Consider the following 24,782-nt stretch of genomic DNA (forward strand, 5'->3'; position numbering starts at 1 on the left):
AAAAGCATAGCAGGTCAGGCAGCATCCAAGGAACAGGAGAATCGACATTTCGGGTCTGATGAAGGGCTCCAGCCCGATTCGTCAATTTTCCTCGGATGCTGCCTGACCTGCTGTGCTTTTCCAGCAACACTGTCGACACCGTCTACAATGCACAAGTTAAATGTCTTATGGAATTTTCTCCACCAGCTGAATGGGAGAAGCTCCAATAATACACAAGAAGCTTGAAACAATCCAGGACAAAGCAGTCCACTTGATTAGCACCATGTCCACCATGTTCATTATTCATTTCTTCCACCAGGGATGCATAATGCAGCAGTATCTACCACACATAAGATGCATGATAATAATGCAGCCAGCACCTTAAACAGCAGCTCGGCCATTTCGAAGGACAAGGACAGCAGATAAATGGGAACACCAACACCTGCAAATTCCCCTCCAAATCATTTACCAACCTGATTTGGAAATTTATTGCCGTTGCTTTAATGTCCCTGGATCAAAATCCTAGAACTATTCTAATCTGGTTTCATTGTAATTATGTGAAAATGACACACAAGCATTTGCTGCAAATCGAGGTGACAAACAAAGAAGACCATATATGTTGAGATATTTTAATGCTTAATTGTCGTATTGACATTCTCATTACAAGTTTGAACAATTAAATCAGCTGATTAATTAATTTCAAATTAAATGCAACAATTGGATTGTGAAAGAGTTAGTAATTAAGCTTCATTGAGCTAATTTTGCCTTATATCTATAATCATATATCATCCTCTGTAAGTAACATTCCCCAGTGTTGGCGTGCACTACCCAGCAGTCTGGTAGAAAAGCATGTCAGTTATTCACAGTTTAGCCATGGTTGTGGTTCAAATCGCCCGATCAATTGCCTTCCCATGAATTTGAACACAGAAGGTCCACTTATGAGGTAAAATCTCCCTGTCAAATGGAAAAGAAATGTAAATATTATTTGCTTAAAACATGGGAACCACATTTCATTGTGAGGTTCATCATTGTTGTGTTATAACTCTGGCAGGTGACCAGGAGAACTCCCTTCCTAACAGGTTTATTTGGAAGCACTAGCTTTTGGAGCGCTGCTCCTTCATCAGGTGTTTGTATGATTTTTAACTTTGTGCACCCCAATCCAACGCCGGTACCTCCAAACCATCCCTCCCCAACAGCGTTGTGAATCTACCTAAACCAAATGGACTGCAGCAATTCAGGAAATCAGATCCTCACCGTCACCTTCTCAAGGGCAGCTAGAGCTGGGCAATAAATGCTGGCCGAGCCAGTGACACCCACATTCATGAATGAATAAAACAAACAGAGAAAACCTTCAAGATAAACAGATGCCAAATTCCAGCTGATCTGGGAGTTTACATTTGTTCTTGTAATTGACTCAACATCTTTCTGTATTGTTTCATATCATGTAATGTTAGTGGAAGAGCTACAGCAGGAGACAGTAACCTCAGTGTTGGGAGCTCCTGCATTCCTAGCCAAGAAGAGATTGGAGTAAGCCCTGATACTAATTTTCTAAGAGATGACGTGCATTCATGAACAAGATGGCGCAAATAGAGCCAATGATCATTGCCAGGCTAGGAAAGTAGTTTAAGACCAGAAGACAAAGTAGCTTGTTTCAAAATTCTGGATGGGCTTTCTTGAGGACTAAAAATGAGAATCCATTGGTCATTGACCTGCATTCCTTTCCTCAATCCCAGTTGTGGTTAGATTCAGAGTCTTGACAAACTGGGAACAGACAACACTGGCGATGCTCATGTAGGATGCCACCAGGACCCATGTTAGTTTTTACTGTGACCCTGTAAAATACACCAAAGTCAGTGCTAGAGAACACCAGTGACCGCACTCTCACATTAAGGACCAGATTGTGTCAGTAGATATTTGGAGTCATATTTTCTTGAATTTACAAGTTGGACAGATAATATAACTGCTAATCAGCCAAGCTCATAATCAAAGTATGAAATATACAGATTTTTGTCTTGAACAATATTGTTTTTCTAATTTGAAATGAAAGTACAAGAAGTTACACAAAAAAGAATACAGTTAAGTATTTTTGTGGAAATTACAGCTTTGTCTTGGGCCTGGCACTCTCACTTATGAATCAAATGATTAATGTTTGCATTTCTGTTTCAGAGCACCATTGAGGGAATTCAACTCCCACTATACTTACAATGGGTTGGATTTTGCTGGGGAGAAAGTGGACCTGCCAACTAATTTGAAAACTAAGAACAACTCTGCTTCAGTCAATTGGTTAAACACAACACAATTATGTGGCATTCTAGCTGTTAATAAACTCTGTTTGGGGCTTCTATCCTATTAAGTGATGATATAGCACCTCCAAGAACCACTGGCAAATCAAACGGCTGAAGGTTTCACAGTCCTATGGCTGTGGGGAGGCACTGGCTTCATGATATTATTGTTAGCTATTACTCCAGCAACCCAGGCAATATTCTGGGGACCTGGGTTTGAATCCAGCCATGGCAAATAGTGAAGTTTGCATTAACAAAAAAATCTGGAATAAAGAGTTTAATGATGGCCATCAATTCATTGGTGATTGTCAAAAATAGCTGCATGGTTCACTAATGCACTTTAGGGAAGGAAACTGCCATCCTTACCTGGTCTGGCCTATCCAAGTTGACTTTTAACTGCCCTCTGGGCAATTAGGGATGGGCAATAAATGTTGGCCTAACCAGTGATGCACACATCCCATGAGAATAAAAAAAATCAGCACTGCAACAGTGAGCATTGCTGTGTTGAGGGCTGTACATCAAACACTCACTACATAGGAGCATTTGGCACCTTGAGCTAGCTGCTCCATTCAGTAAGATCATGGCCGAATCCACATTCCCACCTATCGCGCTAACATTTGACTCACTTATGTAACAAAAATCTATAAAGGTCTGCACTTAAAATATTGCAAAACCCCCTCCTCCACTATATTGTTGAGCAGAGTTCCAATGTTGCACAATACTCTGAGGGAAAAATAATTCTCCAAATCTCTGTCTTAAATGGGAACTTCTAATTTTAAATCTGTATTCCCAAGCTCTGGACTCACTTCTTTCCGCATTTAACTTGTCAGGACCATTCAATATCTTACATACCTCAACCAAGATCCCCCACCCCCATAGTTTGAATCTCCAATGGAAACCAGCCAAACATGTCTTATAAGACAAGACACTCATCACAGATATTAAGCTAGTAAATGTCCTCTAAACCCCCAATAAATTGACATCCTTCCTTAAATAAGGAGATTAAAACTGCACACAATATTGCAGACCAACTCAGAGAACACTGGAGAAATTCAGTAGGTTCGGCAACATCCATGGAGAGAGGAACAGAGTTAACATTTCAAGTCCATTATGACTCTTCTACAGAGCTCAGTTACTGGTAACTTAGTTCTAAGATACAGTTAAATGGATTTCTCCACTGTGGAGTTCTGAACTGCTTTTTAAAAGAGAGATAGAGAATCATCTGGACCAGCAAGTTAAACCAGCCCTTCCAAGACGATATGTCAATGAAGTTAAATGACCAGCAAGCTACCTGGAGAGAAAGTTAGTGGAGTATTTACTAAATGAAACTTGTTTGACCACTAAAAAGAAGATGACCAGGAACCACAGGAAGAATGAGTTCAGAAGAACAAGACCCATTTCAGCGGTAGGACAGATTTGTTTAGTTTTAAGGAAGATTTTCAGATCATCAATGAGTAAAAGAAGTCTAAGGCTATTTTACTAGCCTCAAAGTGGTCAAAGCCAGTGAGGTGACCTCCTTGTCCATCTTGGAGAGATACAGTAATGGAATGAATACTGTATCCAATTCTCGTTTCCCTGTTATCAAAAGAATATTATTAAGTTGGAGAGGGTTCAGAAGAGGTTTACCAGGATGATGCCAGGAATGGAGGTTTGCACTGGTTGCTCCAAAGGGTCTGTTTCCATGCTGTATGTCTCTATGACTATGAGGCTGGAAGTGTAGGAGGTTTTCATTGGAGTGTAGGAGGTTGAAAGGTGCCTGGGTAGAGGTTTACAAAATCATCAGGTGTATAGATTATGTGAATAAAGGTGTCTTTTCTCTGGGGTGGGAGATTTCAAGACTAAGGGGTATATTTTTAAGGTGGGAGGAGAAAGATTTAAAAAAGACATGTGGGGCAATTTTTTGACACAGACGGTGGTTTGTGTGAGGAATGAAGTTCCAGAGGAAGCGGTGGATGTGGGTACAACTATAACATTTAAAAGACATATAGATTAGTAAATGAATAAAGAATATTTGGAGGGCTATGGGCCTAGTTAATTTTGGGATTATGGTCAGCATGGATTGGTTGTACTGTAGGGTTTGTTTCTCTGCAGCATGACTCTATGTTTCTAATAAACTTATGTCCTTTTATTAAAGTACATTACATGTTTGATTATGCGTGCTTTGCCTGACAACCAGAGCGACTGGGTTGTAAAAATTCAATGTATAGTCCAACAAACCAGGAGGACATCTTTCTTTACTTGTGTGAAAAGTTTTACTCTGGAATCTGGCTGGTCTTTGTTACCCAACTGTTGGAATTAATGACAATATGAGGTCATTCCCAAACTAAAGGCTGCCTGCACAGGGATGGCTGAATAGGTTAGCCTCTGAGTTGCTTCTGGAGTACCTGGCTCGAATGCTACAAGGTGCTGAATGATCTTGTACACTGCTGGAGTGTGTACCAGTCTACTCAACAGTTCACGGCCCTAACAATATGATTTTGAATAAACCTGTTGGACGATAACCTGGTGTCATGTGACTTCTGACCCTAACAGTGTGAGTAGCGTTGTAAGGTTGACAGCCACACACAAGATTGGGTGTTAGACATCTCCTTCAGATACCTCATGTTCAATTAATATCTGTCACATCATTACACTTACCAATGAAGCACTACTTACATTACAGTACTGCTGCCTCTCATATTCCAATTCAGCTTCACAGGAAACTGCATCTTTTATCTCCTCCAATTGTGTTGCCCTATTTGCCCTTTCTAAAACGTTCCAGGCATGCCCTGATGATTCTGCACTATTTTACTTTGCTCCATCATATGTACACTTACATTTATATGTAACGGCTGCATCCACAGTAGAAATTTGAGGAAAGACATCATTTATTAATCTTGGCCTTCCTCTCATTTGGTTCGTGACGGTATCATATCTAGAGAGAAAAGCATATGATACAATAAGTTATGAACTCCATGGTAAATGTAGAACAAACCATCAGATCAAAAATAAACAAACATTTACTGATACACTTACCTCCAGAATTGATTTCCCACAAAAAATACTATCCACCTCCGTCCAATTTGCATAGCGGCATCTATTTTGCTAACACTACTTGGAAAACCAAACGTAGAGATGGGCTTTGGGAACCCTGAATTCAGAACAGTCCCAGTGAAATGCCAGTATTGATCTCCTGCAAAGTGAATAGTATTTGTTTTTCTAAAAAAAAGTTTGGACAAACCTATTACTCAATCAAAAATGAACATTCAATGTGATATATTCAAGCACCTGAATTAATTTTATTTTAGCACTGGCACACAAATATAAGTTGCGTTAGCAATATTTAGGACAACCAATATAATGACCTATTAGATTAATGTCTTGAGACAAAATATCTGCATGCTGGAATCCAAAACAGGCAGGAGGCTGGAAGAACACAGCAAGCCAGGCAGCATCAGGAGGGGGAGAAGTTGACGTTTTGAGTGTAACCCTTATTCAGGACTGTCTCAGCTAGAACCAAAAAATAAAGCATCAGGATAATCTGTTCCATCTTTGGTTTCAGACTATTTATAAAGAAATGATCATTTGTCATTGTTATCTGCAGCTTTGGCATTTCGATGTATATGTCAGCAAATGGTGAATCCATGGACCAAAATTTCTAGGAAGATGATGAATCAAATTAGTATTGATTCATACAAGTACAATTAGAGAGATTCCTTTAAGAAAATGACAACTTGGAATGCCTTGATTATATGGACTGTGGTAGTTTAGCATTTCTAGGAGGGAGAAGGTGACTGTGAACGAATGTACAATGAAATTGATTCACAAGTGCCTATGATACCAGCCCACTGAGAGCCAAAGCTGCAAAAATATTAGTCAGACAATTCCCATGCACTTCCACATGTAAACAGATCAAAACAGGTCTCAACTTTGAATTCCTGGTGCGATTCTGAATGGTACAGGGAATATTTTATTGTGCACGTTTGGCTCTGAAGGCACCACAAATCAGTGGGCAGATGCTCCATAACCACACGAGCTATCAATCCTTGACCCAGTTCCTGAGGTATGACCATGATCAGAAGCTCTGCTCAGTGAATGTTAGCTATCCTGACAGCAGCTGCGTCATTTCTATTCTGTAACAGTCAGACACATGCACCATGATTAGGCCACAATGCAAAGGAAGATGAAGAAGAGGCTATCTCCTCTGTATGTATTTAATTCAAGAATTTACTTAAATTGAATACTTGACTGCATGAGGACACTGCACTAAAATATGACTGAAGTGGCAACCAGCAACATCATAGGGCAGACCATTAGACTCCCATAATGGTTCGATTGTCAGGACTACTTGGTGAAACCCTTCAATACTCGGTGATGGCTTGCTACATTCTCGAATTGAAGTAACACTTAGCCATCAGGCTTTCACAGACAAGGCAGGAGCAGCAAAAAGAGGAGGAGGAAGAGGGGAGTTATCTGGCAATCCTCCAGATGAAGCACGTAAGAAGATTTTGGTTCTGTTAATTACCTTTACTTTATAAATCCCCCCCTTTATGGAACACTACAACATCTTTTGGCAAACCAGATGTGCTGTGGCACTTAGAGCCAGAGATGTACAGTACAGAAACAGACTCTTCAGTCCAACTCACTCATGTCGACCAGATATCTTAACCTGATCTAGTCCCATTTGCCAGCACTTTTCATATCCCTCCAAACCCTATTCATATAACCATCCAGATACATTTTAATTGTTGTCATTGTACCAGCTTCCACCACTTCGTCTGGCAGCTCATTCCAGACACGCACCACCCTCTGAGTGAAAATGTTGCCCCTTAGTTCTCTTTTATATCTTTCCCCTCTCACCCTGAACCTATGCCCTCTAGTTCTGGACTCTCCCACCCCAGGGAAAAGACTTTGTCTATTTATCCAATCCATGGTCCTCATAATTTTGTAAACCTCTATAAGGTCACCCCTCAGCCTCCAATGCTCCAGGGAAAACAGCCCCAGCCTGTTCAGCCTCTCCTTGTAGCTCAAATCCTCCAACCCTGGCAACATCCTTGTAAATCTTTTCTGAATCCTTTCAATAGGAAAGAGACCAGAATTGCACGCAATATTCCAAAACTGGCCTAACCAATGTCCTGTACAGCCGCAACAATGCCTCCCAACTCCTATACTCAATGCTTGACCAGTAAAGGAAAGCATACTAAACGCCTTCTTCACTATCCGATAAATGAAAAACAAAAGAAAAGGTCTGTTTCATGCTATGACTCTTAAGTTACAATTCAAATTATACTTGAATTGGACAGTGAAAGTGGAAGTCTAACTATACACTGCTAGAAGCTTTGACCCATGTGGTGAACTTGATTTCAAAAGAAATACTACAGAACAAATTAAATTAACCACGGATCTTGTATGCGCATTATGTCCCAAGCACATTTTCCCCTCTGGAGAAGTATTGGAAGGTTCAGCAGGCCAGTTGTTAACCTGCTGACCTGTATGGTCTGTCCATTGCAAACAAAACCTGGAGCTTCTCATACAGGAGAGTTTCTAGCTCAAAGGCAGGAATGCTACCGATGAGTCACAAGATTTCCTTTTGCATCAGAATCAATACACTATTATTACTTACATGGAAATAGATTTGGGACTAAAAGTAGGTAGGAAATGTGTAACCTGTGAAGAAGAGAATATTGTTTCTCCTTTGGCGACTCCTGCTGTACTTAACAGCAGCATCAATATTTGATGTGATACTTGGCCAAGTGTTGTTCACTGGAATTATTCTTGAAGACCTTGCAGTCCGATAGAACCTGTACAACAATGAACAAAATTGTATCAGTGGTCATCCTGACTGGATGAGATAATTTTCAACAAATCCGTTGAGAGCTGGAACAATTGGCCATTGGTACAAAATCAGAAATTCCCTCAATGGACTTTCATCCATAATTACGGGGAAGAAATTTGTTGTACTTACCATATAAAGCAAAGTTAAAGAAGTTTTAGGAGTTTTCATTGTGTTGTCTTTTTTTTCAGCATAATCTGTTTAGAGTTGACCAAACAAGTGTAAAACAGCAAGAGATTTTGCATGTAAATTTTATCCAAAGCAAATTATGTATTCTTGGTAATTTTAATGAATTTTAAAACATCAAGCTGGTTTATGTTTCACCCATAAATTAGATTTTGCCATTCAATAGAATTGGCCACAAAGGTGAGTTATTGCTAATTGCCCTGTGGGACTGTTGGACTCAAAGAGGCTCTGAAGAGGAAACTTGCTTTTCATGCAAGGACAACAATGAATAAGAAATTTAGAAACAGAGAAGATAGCAAGAGTAGCCTTTTGGTTCTTCACACCTGCTCCTTCATTCAGTATGATCATGGCTAATCATCCAACTCAGTAATCTGTTCTGCTTTCATCCCATACCCTTTGATCCCTATTGCCTTAGTTTTTTCTTGAAAACATTCACAATTTTGGCCTCAACTACTTTCATGGCAGAGAATTCCAGGGGCTCACCAATCTCTGGGTGAAGACATTTCACTTTATCACAGTCCTAAATGGCCTATCCTTTATCTTTATACTGAGACCCTTGGTTCTGCACACCTCAGTCATCAGGAACACCCTTCCTGCATTTATCCTGTCTTGTCGAGTTAGCATTTTTACAAGTTTCTATGAGATGGTGAAGATGAGGTGTTGGGCGCTGGAGAATTGAAGGTTTTGGAGGGTGGGTTGAATTATTTCACCCTCTAACAACCCCTCCTCCCACCTCTGGCAAATTCCATCCTACGCTTCTTCCTCGCCCATCGGCCCAACTGGTCCCATCTACTGACACACTCATCCGTTTGGCAGAACTGGTCCTCACCCTCAACAATTTCTTCTTTGGTTCCTCCTACTTCCTATACACCAAAGGAGTGGCCTTGGGCACCAGCATGGGCCTGAGCTATGCCTGCCTCTTCATAGGATTCATCCACAACTATACTGGCACCATCCCTCACCTCATTCTCTGCTATATTGATGACTGCATTGGTGTTGCCTTGTGCTTCTGCCAGGAGCTTGAGCAGTTCATCAACTTCACCAACACCTTCCACCGAGCCGTCAAATGCACCTGGACCATTTCTGACACCTCCCTCCCCTCCCTGGACCGTCTCTATCTCCAGAAATGAACTTACCACTAACATCCATTTCAAACCCATCGACTCCCACAACTACCTCCTCATGCCCACCGTCCAGCAAAAATGCTATTCCATACTCTCAATTCCTCTGCCTCCACTGCAACTGCTCTCAGGATGAGGCATTCCACCTCAGGACATTCCAAATATCCACCTACCTTAGGGACTGTAGTTTCTCCTCCTCGGTAATTAAGGATACCCTCAACTGCATCTCTTCTATCTGCTGCACGTATGCCCTCAAAACCCCTCCCCACTACACTGAGTCTCCTTAGTCTTCATGTACCACCCCACCAGCCTCTGATCCATCGCATCATCCTCTGACATTTCTGCCACCTACAATCAGACCCACCACCAGAAATATATTTCCTTCCCTACCTTGTCCGCTTTTAGCAAGGACTGTTCACTCTGTGACTCCCACGTCAACTCTACATTCCCCACCAACTCTACACTCCTCACCAACTCTACACTCCTCACCAACTCTACATTCCCCACCAACTCTACACTCCTCACCAACTCTACATTCCTCACCAACTCTATCCTCCCCACCAACTCTACGCTCCCCGCCAACTCTACATTCCTCACCAACTCTACATTCCTCACCAACTCTACACTCCTCACCAACTCTACATTCCCCACCAACTCTACACTCCTCACCAACTCTACATTCCTCACCAACTCTATCCTCCCCACCAACTCTACACTCCTCACCAACTCTACATTCCTCACCAACTCTATCCTCCCCACCAACTCTACGCTCCCCGCCAACTCTACATTCCTCACCAACTCTACACTCCTCACCAACTCTACATTCCTCACCAACTCTATCCTCCCCACCAACTCTATCCTCCCCACCAACTCTACATTCCTCACCAACTCTACATTCCTCACCAACTCTACATTCCTCACCAACTCTACATTCCCCACCAACTCTACATTCCCCACCAACTCTACGCTCCCCACCAACTCTACGCTCCCCACCAACTCTACATTCCTCACCAACTCTACACTCCTCACCAACTCTACATTCCTCACCAACTCTATGCTCCCCACCAACTCTATGCTCCCCACCAACTCTACATTCCTCACCAACTCTACATTCCTCACCAACTCTACGTTTCTCACCAACTCTATGCTCCCCGCCAACTCTACACTCCTCACCAACTCTACACTCCTCACCAACTCTACACTCCTCACCAACTCTACATTCCCCACCAACTCTATGCTCCCCACCAACTCTACATTCCTCACCAACTCTACATTCCCCACCAACTCTACATTCCCCACCAACTCTACATTCCTCACCAACTCTACATTCCCCACCAACTCTACATTCCTCACCAACTTCTCCACCACAGCCGGTGCCTTTCCCTACAACTGCAAGAAGTGCAACACCTGAGCTCTCACCTCTGTGCAAGGCCCCAGACAATTCGTCTAGATCTGACAGAGATTCACCTGCACTTCATCCAACCTGATCTAGTGTATCTGTTGCTCCCGATATGTTCTCTTCTATATTGGGGAGACCAAACGCAGCCTTGGAGACTGGTTCGCGGAGCATCTGAGCACTGCCTACATCAACCAACCCAACCTTCCGGTTACCATCCAATTTAATTCCCCCTCCCACTCCCTTGGCAACATGCCCATCCCTGGCCTCCATCACTATCAGAGTGAAGCCAAACACACTTCACCAGCCTCAAACTCCCTCCACCCCCAGCCTTATCTCACATCCAGCTCCCCCCCAGCCCCCCATTCGCCTCCCTGACCTGACCTAACCTGTCCATCTTCCCACTCACAAATGCATGACTGCCTGCCACTGACCAATCACAATAACCTACTACCTGCATCCCCCTATGACCATCCCACCTACCCTTCCCCCAGCCCCACCCCACTCTCTCTATTTACTTCTGGGCTCCCTCTTCCTCCTCAGGCCTGATGAAGGGTTTCCTTCATTGATTTTCCTCCTGCTTGGATGCTGTCTGACCTACTGTGCTTTTCCAGCTTCACATCTATTGAGTACTGGGACCTCAACTGATTACAATTCATTTAAATGACTTGGGCAAAGAGGTGGTATGGTTGTGGATGACATAAAGATAGGTAAGAAAGTAAATTTTGAAGAAAACATAAGGAAATTACAAAAAGATACAGAGCGGTTACACGTGTGGGCAAAGATCTGGAAAATGGAGTATATTGTGGGAAAATGTGAAATTGTCTAGTTCAGCAGGAAGAATAAAAAGGAAACATTTCCAAGTGGTGAGAAATTGCAAAATCGAGAGAATGGTGCTGGAAAAGCACAGTGGGTCAAACAGCATCTGATGAGAAGGAAAATCAGGAATTCCTGATGAAGGGCTTATGCCCAAAACATTGATCCTCCTGCTCCTCGGATGCTGCCTGACCTGCTGTGCTTTTCCAGCACCACACTCTCGACTCTGATCACCAGCATCTGCAGTCCTCACTTTCTTCCAGTACTATTGCATGAACCTCAAAAGGATAATATACAGGTATAGCAAGTAGTCGGGAAAAATAATAGAATGTTATTTTTGGGAATTTAATACAAAAGTAAAGAGGTCATGCTTCAGTTATGCAAGATACTGTTGAATATTTTAAAAGCAGAGTTGAATAGTTTCTTATTAAACAAGGGAGCAAAAGGCTATCAGGGGTAGGTGGTAATGTAGGTTATAATCTGATCAGTCAGAATCACATGGAGTGGTGGAGCAGATAAGGGACTAAATGACCTACTGTTGCTCCTTATACACATGTTGCAAATTCTTTTATAATGAATTTATGATGCTGTATATAGAAATCTCACCCCATCAATGATTTTGTAGATTCCCTGCAGTATGGAAACAGGCCCTTCAGCCCAACAAGTCCACACCGACCCTCCGAAGAGGAAACTGGAGCACCCGGAGGAAACCCATGCAGACACAGGGAGAGTGTACAAACTCCACACAGACAGTCACCCGAGGCTGGAATCGAACCTGGGACCCTGGTGCTGTGAAGCAGCAGTGCTAACCACTGAGACACCGTATTTATTGATTCTGACAACTTTTTTTTTCCTAGAACAGATATTGCTCTGTTTTGGTTTTGTTTGGTGCCAGTTACTTGTCATTTGTTTACTTCCCTATCATTTAAAATGGAGGTCAGACATGTTAATAACATTTGACAGTAGAAATTTGGTCCAAAGACTGAAAAGAGGAAGGTAGCAATCCTGGGATCACATCATGTAATTCCCATCAGATTATGGCTCTGATTCCATCCATTGTCTGGTTCTTTACAAGAATGACCAACCCTGACCCTAACTCTGACCCTAACCCTATTTATATGGCCAATAAATAGCAAAATAAACCATGCTATTTATTGTTCCACTTTGGAATTTGAAGTTGTCCCACTTGCACTGTTTTAAGGTTTTTGGAGCAGTGAGTCGCCCATGTATCAAATCTTGAAGGGACCACTAGTGGCAGGAAATACATGAATTAAAAGGAGATAATACTGAAAATAATCACTTGATCTCAGTTTCTTCCTGGTGGAAAGAAAAGGTAGTTTGGGCCTGTGAATAGCTCAAACATTGTTCATGAGAAGGCAGTTATTGTTCTCAGTCTTGTCGTTAATGTCAGCTCATTGATTCTTGTTACCTTTGCTCCATACAGTTTAAATACTAAGAGGCTAACAGGAAGTTTACCCATTCTTGAAGAAAAGAAAATTGCCATTGAATCTGACAGCAGCATCCATGAACACATCTGGATCACAGGGTAACGGTCCTTGTGTTGGATTTGTGCCTGGTGGCGTAACTGGGCCTCCTGAATTTAACAAAAAATATAGATAGTAAGATGAAAATAGGGACCAATTAACACCCTGTGAATGAGTTCACATGCAGAATGAAAGGTGGACTGATGGTTTAACAGGCTTTACATTTAATGTGTCAGGTGCTTTCACCAGCATTCTTGGGTATATCTGATCTCATTGGTAGTACAGATCCACAGAAGTGGTGGCATTGTCATTTGGAATGAGGGAGTAACTCTGGGAGATCTTAACATTGACCATGAATCCAATGAATTGGTGCAGGAAATGGGTCTTCAGACCAATGAGCCTGCTCTATTGGTCAGTAAGTACATGACTGACCTGATGTTTTAATTCCATTTTCCTGCACATCTCCCAAAACTCTTAGCTCTCCTCTAAATCAAAGGTTTGTCTAACCCAGCCTTCAATATATTAAATGGCTTTGATTTCTGCTGCTCTCTTCAGAAAAGACTGTCAAAACTTAATGCAACTCTGAAAAAGAAATTCTTCCTCATTTATGTTATAAAAGAGGAAGTCCTTATTTTTAAACTGTTCCCCATTTCAAGATTCCACTACAATGGAAACTCCTAGCATTTACCCTGTGAAACCCTCTCAGAATACATGTTTCAGAAAGATCACTTCTTATTCAGAAGCTGCAACTGGGCTAAATCTCATCAACCTTTGCTCATAAGACAAGCCCTTCCTCTAGCCAAATGAACCTTCTCCGAGTTATTTTTAACAGGAGGGGAGGTGTAGTAGTCAATATCACTGGGCTGATAATCCAGAACAACAGATTAATGCTGTGGAATCATCAGTACAAATTCCATGAAGGCAGATGGTGAAATTTGATTGCAATAAATTTCAATAAAAGATGTATTTTTCACAAATATAAAACTGATTTAATAACAATCATGTACAAATTGCCAATTATTGTTAAAAACATATATATCTGGTACAATAATCCTCTATAGGGAAAGAAATCTACCATCCTTAGCAAGTCTGGCCTACATATGACTTCAGACCCACATCAATGCAATTGACTCTTAACTTCCCTGTGAAGTAGGCCGGAGAGCCATTCAGTTCAAGATTAATTTGGATGGGCAACAAATTGCCAAGCAACTAAAGAAATTGAGGGTTTCGTTAAGAAAAAGGAGGAAGCGTATGTCAGGTATAGACAGGATATGCTGAAAATGTGTTGCTGGAAAAGCGCAGCAGGTCAGGCAGCATCCAGGGAACAGGAGAATCGACATTTCTGGCATAAGCCCTTCTTCAGGAATCCTGAGGGCTTATGCCCAAAACGTCGATTCTCCTGTTCCCTGGATGCTGCCTGACCTGCTGCGCTTTTCCAGCAACACATTTTCAGCTCTGATCTCCAGCATCTGCAGACCTCACTTTCTCCTTATAGACAGGATATATCGAGTGAATCCTTAGAAGAGTATAAAGGAAGTAGGAGTATATTTAAGAGGGAAATCAGGAGGGCAAAAAGGGGACATGAGATAGCTTTGGCAAATAGAATTAAGGAGAATCCAAAGGGTTTTTACAAATACATTAAGGACAAAAGGTAACTAGGGAGAGAATAGGGCCCCTCAAAGATCAGCAAGGCAGTCTTTGTGTGGAGCCGCAGAAAAGGGGGGAGATACTAAACAAATATTTTGCATCAGTATTTACTGTGGAAAAGGATATGGAATATATAGATTGTAGGAAAATAGATGGTGACACCTTGCAAAATGTCCACATTACAGAGAAGGAATGCTGGATGTCTTGAAACACATAAAGGTGGATAAATCCCCAGGACCTGATCAGGTGTACCCTAGAGCACTGTGGGAAGCTAGAGAAGTGATTGCTGGGCCTCTTGCTGAGATATTTGAATCATTGGTAGTCACAGGTGAGGTGGCGGAAGACTGGAGGTTGGCAAACGTGGTGCCACTGTTTAAGAAGGACAAGCCAGGGAACAATAGTCCAGTGAGCCTGATGTCTTAGGTCAAGTTGTGGTGGGCAAGTTGTTGGAGGGAATCCTTAGGGACAGGATGTACATGTATTTGGAAAGGCAAGGACTGATTAGGGATAGTCAACATGGCTTTGTGCGTGGGAAATCATGTCTCACAAACTTGCTTGAGTTTTTTGAAGAAGTAACAAAGACGATTGATGAGGGCAGAACAGTAGATGTGATCTATATGGACTTCACTAAGACGTTCAACAAGGTTCCCCATGGGAGACTGGTTAGCAAGGTTAGATCTCACGGAATACAGGGAGAACTAGCCATTTGGATACAGAACTGGCTCAAAGGTAGAAGACAGAGGGTGGTGGTGGAGGGTTGTTTTTCAGACTGGAGGCCTGTGAGCAGTGGAGTGCCACAAGGATTGGTGCAGGGTCCTCTACTTTTTTTCATTTACATAAATAATTTGGATGCGAGCATAAGAGGTACAGTTAGTAAGTTTGCAGATGACACCAAAATTGGAGATGTAGTGGATAGCAAAGAGGGTTACATCAGATTATAACAAGATCTTGACCAGATGGGCCAATGGGCTGAGAAGTGGCAGATGGAGTTTAATTCAGATAAATGCGATGTGTTGCATTTTGGGAAAGCAAATCTTATCAGGACTTATACACTTAATGGTAAGGTCCTGGGGAGTGTTGCTGAACAAAGAGACCTTGGAGTGCAGGTTCATAGCTCCTTGAAAGTGGATTAGATTAGATTACATTACAGTGTGGAATCAGGCCCTTAGGCCCAACAAGTCCACACCGACCCGCCGAAGCGCAACCCACCCATACCCCTACATTTACCCCTTACCTAACACTACAGGCAATTTAGCATGGCCAATTCACCTAACCTGCACATTTTTGGACTGTGGGAGGAAACCCACGCAGACACGGGGAGAACGTGCAAACTCCACACAGTCAGTCACCTGAGGCGGGAATTGAACCCGGGTCTCAGACGCTGTGAGGCAGCAGTGCTAACCACTGTGCCACCGTGCCGCCCTGAGTTGCAGGTAGATAGGATAGTGAAGAAGGCATTTGGTATGCTTTCCTTTATTGGTCAGAGTACTGAGTACAGGAGTTGGGAGGTCATGTTAGAACTGTACAGGACATTGGTTAGGCCACTGTTGGAATATTGCGTGCAATTCTGGTCTCCTTCCTATCGGAAAGATGTTGTGAAACTTGAAAGGGTTCAGAAAAGACTTACAAGGATGTTGCAAGGATTTGAGCTATAGGGAGAGGCTGAACAGGCTGGGGCTGTTTTCCCTGGAGCATCAGAGGCTGAGGGATGACCTTATAAAGATTACAAAATTATGAGGGGCACTGATAGGATAAATAGACAAAGTCTTTTCCCTGGGGCCGGGAAGTCTGCAACTAGAGGGCATAGGTTTAGGGTGAGAGGGGAAGATATAAAAGAGACCTAAGGGGGTGGTAAGTGTATGGAATGAGCTGCCAGAGGAAGTGGTGGAGGTTGGTATAATTGCAACATTTAAGAGGCATCTGGATGGGTATATGAATAGGAAGGGTTTGGAGAGATATGGGCCAGGTGCTGGCAGGTGGGACTAGATTGGGTTGGGATATCTGGTCAGCATGGACGGGTTGGACCGAAGGGTCTGTTTCCATGCTGTACACCTCTATGACTCAATGCCCTCATCCCATGTAAGAATAAAGAAAAATAAAAATGATCTCTCTTTAAGTAAAGAGACCAAGACTATACATTGTACAGGTTAAACATCACACAACACCTGGTTATAGTCCAGGTTGTGTGATTTTTAACTTTGCCCACCTCAGTCCAACATCAGCTCCTCCCCATCACTCTATCAGGTGCAGTCTTAGCAATTCCGCTGCAGAATTGTATGAAGGTTTTTATTTGTTTGGACTGCCTTCCCCTTGAAATGGAGCCCAGCATTCGGTTTGCCTGTTTTGCAGATGTTTGCTTTATCTGCAGGCTAACTTTTTTGATTCATGCAACAGGACAACAACATTTCTCTGCATTACTACGTACTGCTCTCTACCTGCATTCAAATAATACTCTGCTTTTCTATTCTTCCTGTCAGAAGGTTAATCTTACATTTTCCCATGTTCAATTCCAATTTTTTGCTTACTCGCTTAACCCATCTTTAAATCATTTCCATCTCTATCTCTTTATCTTCGCTTGCTTTCCTCCATATACACTGTATTTGTATCCTAAATAAATTTGGCTACAATACAGACTGTCCCTTCAGCCATGATATTGATATAGCTTATAAATAGTTGAACCCCACCAGTGGACACTGCAGCTGCCCACTGATCAGTGTTTGGCAACCTGAAAACGGTGAAGATAACTCTATTTCTGCTAAGTTAGCCACTACCCAACCATGTTGAACTATCACCCTGTACCATGAGCTCTTATCTTGCGCAGCAACTGTTTAAGTATTTCCTCATCAAATGCCTGTTGGAAATCAAACACACTACACCTATTGGTTACTTCGATGATGCATTTTAAAGGATTCTACTACATTTCAAGTATGATTCCCTTTTTTACAAAAGGATGTTGACTCTGTCTGTTTGCCTTATGGGTTTTTTTTGTGTCCTGTTATCACCTCATTAATAAAGGATTTCGGTATTTTTGCGATAACAGATTTTAGACTAACGAGTCTATTATTTCCCGTTTTCTTTTTATCAGACCAAAATGGGGAAGGAAACAGCCTTATGATTGCTACTGACTTTCCTCTCCCCCAGTTAATTCATCAGTATTTCTTAAACGCAGCAGGTCAGGCAGCATCCAAGGAGCAGGAGAGTTCTTCCCGAAGCTTATGCCTGAAACATCGATTCTCCTGCTCCTTGGATGCTGCCTGACCTGCTGCGCTTTTCCAGCAACATATTTTTCAGCTCTGATCTCCGGCATCTGCAGTCCTCACTTTCTCCCAGTATTTCTTAAAGTCAAATATCATTTTGGTAAAACCATTGAAGTTAACCAAAGCACAGGTTGCACTCTGGATAAGGAAGTTCAATGTCTATCAAGAAAAATAATTCAGCAGCACCATGATTGACTGAATCCTGAAGAACATTTCTGCCAGATGAAACAGAATAGCAAGTATTGATAATCCAGTATGAAGGAAAAACATTGAGAATTCCTGCTTTCGTAGCCTGATACTATTACCTTCTGTGTCTTCAGCTTTAAGCTGTGGAATTCTCTGTGAAAACTAATCTGCGTGTTTATCTTTCTTTTCTGATGTTAGACAACATCCTTTGTTCATTTGCCTTGATATTTCCTAAACTGATTAGGTTAAAATTTTGATTCACTTACTTAATCTACCTCTTTGTACATGGTATCCTGAGATACCATGTACAAAGACCCACATGCACACATATATTTTGTGGGGTGAATTTGTACTTGCAGAGTTACATTGCACTTTGCTCAAAAACCACACACATTCATGTAGAACTCTGAGCTCAAAAACTGCATGAATTTATGTAAAACTCTGTTATTTCACTTTTTAGATTAGAATCAATCTAAACATCAGGTCATAGACAGAGAACACAGGGGGCTAACACCTTCAACATATTGTCTAGCTATCACCATTGTTAACAGCTAACCCGAGAATGCAACTTTAAAAAAAAGGTTTTGTGATTTACACATGAAAGAAGTGAAACTATCACTGTATTCTAACAGATGAAAGGCTTAACAGACAATCAATTTTTCAATGTATAATTTCAGTTACATCACACTGCAAATTTTTGCTATAAATTCTGTGTTACGATCGAGCCCTCCACAATCACCTGATGAAGGAGCGTCGCTCCGAAAGCTAGTGCTTCCAATTAAACCTGTTGGACTATAACCCGTTGTTGTGTGATTTTTAACTTTGTACACCCCAGTCCAACACCGGCATCTCCGAATCATATCCTGAGGTAGGTTTTGAAACCAGAATATCTAACCCATATGGAGAATTCTACCACACACCTCCAGATGCTAAAGCTAAATTCAGTTTGATTATTCCCTTGTGAAGCTTTTTAAATTTAAGTACACCCTTAATAAATAGAAGTCAATGCTGTTATACCGTATAAATTCTGGATTCCTGCAACATCATCACCCAAAAGCTGAAATGGATCCCTAAAAGAGTAGAACGGAAACATCACAGCGTTTTTATCATTCGAATGACCAAGACCCAGAGAATGTCCAATTTCATGCGTGACAACTATCTCCAAGTTGATTCCTAAACAAACAAAATTAAAACATTGCATTCAAAGCTGATTTTATTTACATTTATCAGAAATAAGTTATTTTATTATTTCTAAGAAAGATATCAGTTCATTTGTCAATCATTTATGTTACTATTGAAATTGATTCTCGAATTTCTGTCAGATAAGCATACAATGAAGATGAGGCAAACTCCTGCCTTTCTAATTAGTCACAGATTTATATTGTTTCAAAGTGGTCAATTCAAAAACCACCATATTTTAGCCAAGTATCAATTTTATCAAGTTTCTGGAAAGGTTTCTCTCTGAAGCTTGGTGGGATTTCTCTTTGTATTATTCTGAACTTGCCTCATGAGTTACTACCATAGCCCTCATTGTGGTCCCACTGCTGGTCTGATTGTAGCATCTTCCCGCGGAACTTGCCGCTCACTGGAATTCATGAACGGACCAGAAAGTGAAAATAAGAAGGAACTAGTGTTTGCATTGTGTACAGGTAGTTTGAGGTTCTGCGAGGTGGGGTGGTGGACAGCAATAAATTTCCTCTTCCCTGAGGATTAGTGGAAGACACCATGTTAGCAGACCCTGTCAGGCTGGACTGAGAATGCCAACCATTAAGTATGATCTCTACTGTCTGGAGCAATGCTCAGCAATGAAGGAAGAAGGTCAATGACTTTTTCTGCATCTCCAGGATAAGTGCCACCATTCTCTCTCTGCCACCTCACACCCATTCCATCTCTGCTACTGCAACTATCTATTGTCAAGAAAAAAAACTAATAAGGCATCTCAGTAATCTAATGGAGTCAGGTGACCCATGACCTTTCGGATTGTTACAGTGTATGGATAAAAACTCCAATGTGGAGTCGGATCTGGCAATCTGTACACTGCAGAACTGGTACAGGCAATATTCATGCAGCCAGGTCTTGGACAATCAGCTTCCTTTCGAAACTGACAAACCTGGAATCATCTGGCGAAGTGCTAGCAGCCATATGATACATGAATGTACTGTTGTTTATATCTTCAGTGTTCCTGCCATCTTAGATGAATGCAATGCAGACTTTGTGGTACTCAGCTAAGTAAGAGGCCAGAAGCCTAGCATAACAAGGTCAGTACTTGACAATGGAAGGTTCAAATCCATGTTTTGCAACCCCCGAATATGGAAAGTAATCACCTCAATGGATTTTCCCACCTCTACCCAATGCTGGTTTGACACAGAGGACTATAGACTCAAGAAGGACACAAAGAGAGGAATTAAAGCAGAAACTGGAGACCCAGCTCAATTTACTCTTGCATTTTCTTCAACAGAGAGCACCTTTGACTGGCTACCGAGCTACAGAGCTACTCCAGTACCTTGTATCTCAGGACGAGCAATGTCAGACTCACCAGACCCAGGAGACAAACTTGGTAAAAAAAACTCAAAGACTAGAACCCTCCCTAGATGACAGGAGAAGACCAAATTGGCTACTGCAGATCCTGAAACATCAGTCAACTCTTAAAGCCTGAGGAACAGCCTGGCTCATGAATAGGTATTTACAGTCCTTTCAAATAGATAGTTCAAATAGGTTAGGGTTAAGATTAGCGTTAGGGTTAGTATTAAGGTTAGGGTTAGGGTTAAGGTTAGGGTTAGGGTTAGAGTTAGGGTTAGGACCCCATATAACAACCACAACAAAACCGAGACTGTAACTTCGGCGGGTCGGTGTGGACTTGTTGGGCCGAAGGGCCTGTTTCCACACTGTAACGTAATCTAATCTAATCTAACTAAACTGGAAATGACATCACCAGCCCTAGAAGGCCCAGATACATAAATAGTAAGTGGGACAACACTTCATCAGAGGTGCGCTGATGATTTTATTCAAAATTGTGACAAAACGTCTGTGAATAAATGTACCAGCTCAGTGAGCAAGTCAACAACCTCATCCACAACCTTATTGAATGGTCTGAATTATGGAAAAAGCTTCTCATTAAGCATAGTGGAGCAGGAGTGTCTTCTTATGTGTCATATTTGAAGGATTTTCATGTTGATAATCATCGTAGCTACACACTTTCAGGACTCAAACTTGCATGTTGTAATATGATGTACATGTATGGTAGTTTATCTCAACCTGTGGTCAATCGTAATTTGTTTGGAAGCCAGTACATGAGTCTAACCCCACAAGCCGAATACTGTATAGCCAGAATTCTGCATGCATCTTTGAATCCACTGTTTTCTTCTGCAACATTTAAGAAGTGAATGCAGAGTCAGGGTGGGGCTTCTAAACCACAACAAGTGATGTTCAGCACAGAAACACTGGAGAGCTGCATGAGAGTCATGAATCATTTATGAGTTTCTAGACTTGAAGCATTAACACTGTTTCTCCTTCTACAGATACTACCAGACCTGTTTAGATTTCCAATGTATTTTGTGTCAAAATTATCCATGCTTAAAGACTTTATGTTAAACAGCTTAGACCCCCTGTTTGACAATCTAAATATTTTGATCACGAATATGAAAAGAATTCACAGCACAGTTTCCAAGTTATGCAATCTTTGCATGTGGGGACCATTATTGCTAAAGAATAAATCAAAGTTAGGTAGCAATACCTCACTCTTTACTGCATTTATCATTTGATCTCATTCTTCAAAACCATGCCTATACCAGTACCAACAAACAGCTTCCCTGCTACCTCAGACTTTATTGTTTGACATCAGCAAGGACTCAAGTTATTTAACTTATCTAGTTAATTTTGAGAACTGTTTACCAGCATTTCCTGTTGTCCAAATCTCATCGTCATCAAAATGAGCATCACCTCCAAGGCCTGGTCCAGGAGCAAAGGCATGAGCCAGAACCCCACCTGATCCATCAAAAGAAATTCCATCTCCATGATCTAGCAAAAGGTATTGAACAGACATATTAATTAATAATCTGTAATAAGGAATGAAACATCATAGGTGTTTGTTTGCAAAATGCTGGAAATAGCACAGTTAAACAATCGGCTGTGGTAAATAATAATATTAGGCATGCACTGATAATTAGACCAAAGAATTTAATTCATTAGCCTTTGTTCCGAGGACAGATTTTTAAAAATCCTTCAAACATGGGATGTAGATATCATTTACAATGCCAGCATTAGGTAATGCTGAATCAGCACCTTGAGTACAATTGAAAGGCTTGCTCAGCCATTTCAGATGGCAGTTAAGAACAGCTCGAGATTTCTGGAGTCATATATAGGTTAGACATAGATAAGGCTGGTATATGTGCTTTACTAAAGCTTAAAAATCACACAACACCAGGTTATAGTCCAACAGGTTTAATTGGAAGCACTAGCTTTCGGAGCGACGCTCCTTCATCAGGTGATGGTGGAGGGCTCAATCCTGACACACAGAATTTATAGCAAAAATTTACAGTGTGATGTAACTGAAATTATACATTGACAAATTGATTGTCTATGAAGCCTTTCATCTGTTAGAATACAGTGATAGTTTCACTTCTTTCATGTGTAAATCACAAAACCTTTTTTCTAAAAAGTTGCATTCTCGGGTTAGCTGTTAACAATGGTGATAGCTAGACAATATGTTGAAGGTTCTGGATTAGTGGTGCTGGAAGAGCACAGCAGTTCAGGCAGCATCCGAGGAGCAGTAAAATCGATGTTTTGGGCAAAAGCCCTTCATCAGGGATAAAGGCAGAGAGCCTAAAGCGTGGAGAGATAAGTGAGAGGAGGGTGGGGGTGGGGAGAAAGTAGCATAGAGTACAATAGGTGAGTGGGGGAGGGGATGAAGGTGATAGGTCAGGGGCGTGGAGTGGATAGGTGGGCAAGAAGATAGGCAGGTAGGACAAGTCATGGGGACAGTGCTGAGCTGGAAGTTTGGAACTGGGGTGAGGTGGGGAAAGGGGAAATGAGGAAACTGTTGAAGTCCACATTGATGCCCTGGGGTTGAAGTGTTCCGAGGCGGAAGATGAGGCGTTCTTTCTCCAGGCGTCGGGTGGTGAGGGAGCGGCGGTGAAGGAGGCCCAGGACCTCCATGTCCTCGGCAGAGTGGGAGGGAAGTTGAAATGTTGGGCCACAGGGTGGTGTGGTTGATTGGTGCGGGTGTCCTGGAGATGTTCCCTAAAGCGCTCTGCTAGGAGGCGTCCAGTCTCCCCAATGTAGAGGAGACTGCATCGGGAGCAACGGATACAATAAATGATATTGGTGGATGTGCAGGTAAAACTTTGATGGATGTGGAAGGCTCCTTTAGGGCCTTGGATAGAGGTGAGGGAGGAGATGTGGGCGCAGGTTTTGCAATTCCTGTAGTGGCGGTGGAAAGTGCCAGGATGGGAGGGTGGGTTGTAGGGAGGGCGTGGACCTGACCAGGTAGTCATGGAGGGAACGGTCTTTGCGGAAGGCGGAAAGGGGTGGGGAGGGAAATATATCCCTGGTGGTGGGATCTGTTTGGAGGTGGCGGAAATGTCAGCGGATGGTTTGGTTTATGCGAAGGTTGGTAGGGTGGAAGGTGAGCACCAGGGGCGTTCTGTCCTTGTTGCGGTTGGAGGGGTGGGGTCTGAGGGCGGAGGTGCGGGATGTGGACGAGATGTGTTGGAGGGTATCTTTAACCACATGGGAAGGGAAATTGTGGTCTCTAAATAAGGAGGCCATCTGGTGTGTTCTGTGGTGGAACTGGTCCTCCTGGGTGCAGATACGGCGGAGGCGGAGGAATTGGGAATACGGGATGGCATTTTTGCAAGAGGTAGGGTGGGAAGAGGTGTAATCCAGGTAGCTGTAGGAGTCGGTGGGTTTGTAAAAAATGTCGCTATCAAGTCGGTCGTCATTAATGGAGATGGAGAGGTCTAGGAAGGGGAGGGAGGTGTCAGAGGTGGTCCAGGTAAATTTAAGGTCAAGGTGGAATGTGTTGGTGAAGTTGATGAATTGCTCAACCTCCTCGCGGGAGCACGAGGTGGCGCCAATGCAGTCATCAATGTAGCGGAGGAAGAGGTGGGGAGTGGTGCCGGTGTAATTACGGAAGATCAACTGTTCTACGTAGCCAACAAAGAGACAGGCACAGCTGGGGCCCATACGTGTGCCCTTGGCTACCCCTTTGGTCTGGAGGAAGTGGGAGGATTCGAAGGAGAAATTGCTAAGGGTGAGGACCAGTTCGGCCAAACGAATGAGAGTGTCGGTGGAAGGGTACTATTGGGGACGTCGGGAGAGGAAGAAACGGAGGGCTTGGAGGCCCTGGTCATGGCGGATGGAGGTGTAGAGGGATTGGATATCCATGGTGAAGATGAGGCATTGGGGGCCCCCTGTGTTCCCTGTCTATGACCTGATGTTTAGATTGATTCTAATCTAAAAAGTGAGATAACGGAGTTTTACATGAATTCATGCAGTTTTTGAGCTCAGAGTTCTACATGAATGTATGCAGTTTTTGAGCAAAGTACAATGTAACCCTGCAAGTACAAATTCACCCCACAAAATATATGTGTGCATGTGGGCCTTTGTCTGTCTGTGT

The 24,782-nt window shown here is 42.4% G+C and overlaps 1 protein-coding gene across 1 annotated transcript in view; it reads right to left on the reverse strand.

Annotated features, from left to right (window-relative positions):
- Positions 1-574: 574 nt before the first annotated feature.
- LOC122551103 (neutrophil collagenase-like) overlaps positions 575-24,782 on the reverse strand; it is a 37,622-nt gene continuing 13,414 nt past the window's right edge. The window contains exons 4-10 of the mRNA XM_043692748.2: positions 22,058-22,183; positions 19,184-19,339; positions 13,069-13,186; positions 7,908-8,041; positions 5,277-5,433; positions 5,078-5,175; positions 575-933 (exon numbers count right to left, since the gene is read on the reverse strand). Of these exons, the coding sequence (XP_043548683.1) occupies positions 836-933; positions 5,078-5,175; positions 5,277-5,433; positions 7,908-8,041; positions 13,069-13,186; positions 19,184-19,339; positions 22,058-22,183 (887 nt within the window). The 3' untranslated portion in view covers positions 575-835. The remainder of the gene's footprint in view (positions 934-5,077; positions 5,176-5,276; positions 5,434-7,907; positions 8,042-13,068; positions 13,187-19,183; positions 19,340-22,057; positions 22,184-24,782) is intronic.

Source organism: Chiloscyllium plagiosum, unplaced genomic scaffold (genome assembly GCF_037043375.1).
Source record: "Chiloscyllium plagiosum isolate Xiang-an unplaced genomic scaffold, Cpla_swu_hap1 HiC_scaffold_6, whole genome shotgun sequence".
NCBI classification, from domain to species: Eukaryota; Metazoa; Chordata; class Chondrichthyes; order Orectolobiformes; family Hemiscylliidae; genus Chiloscyllium; species Chiloscyllium plagiosum.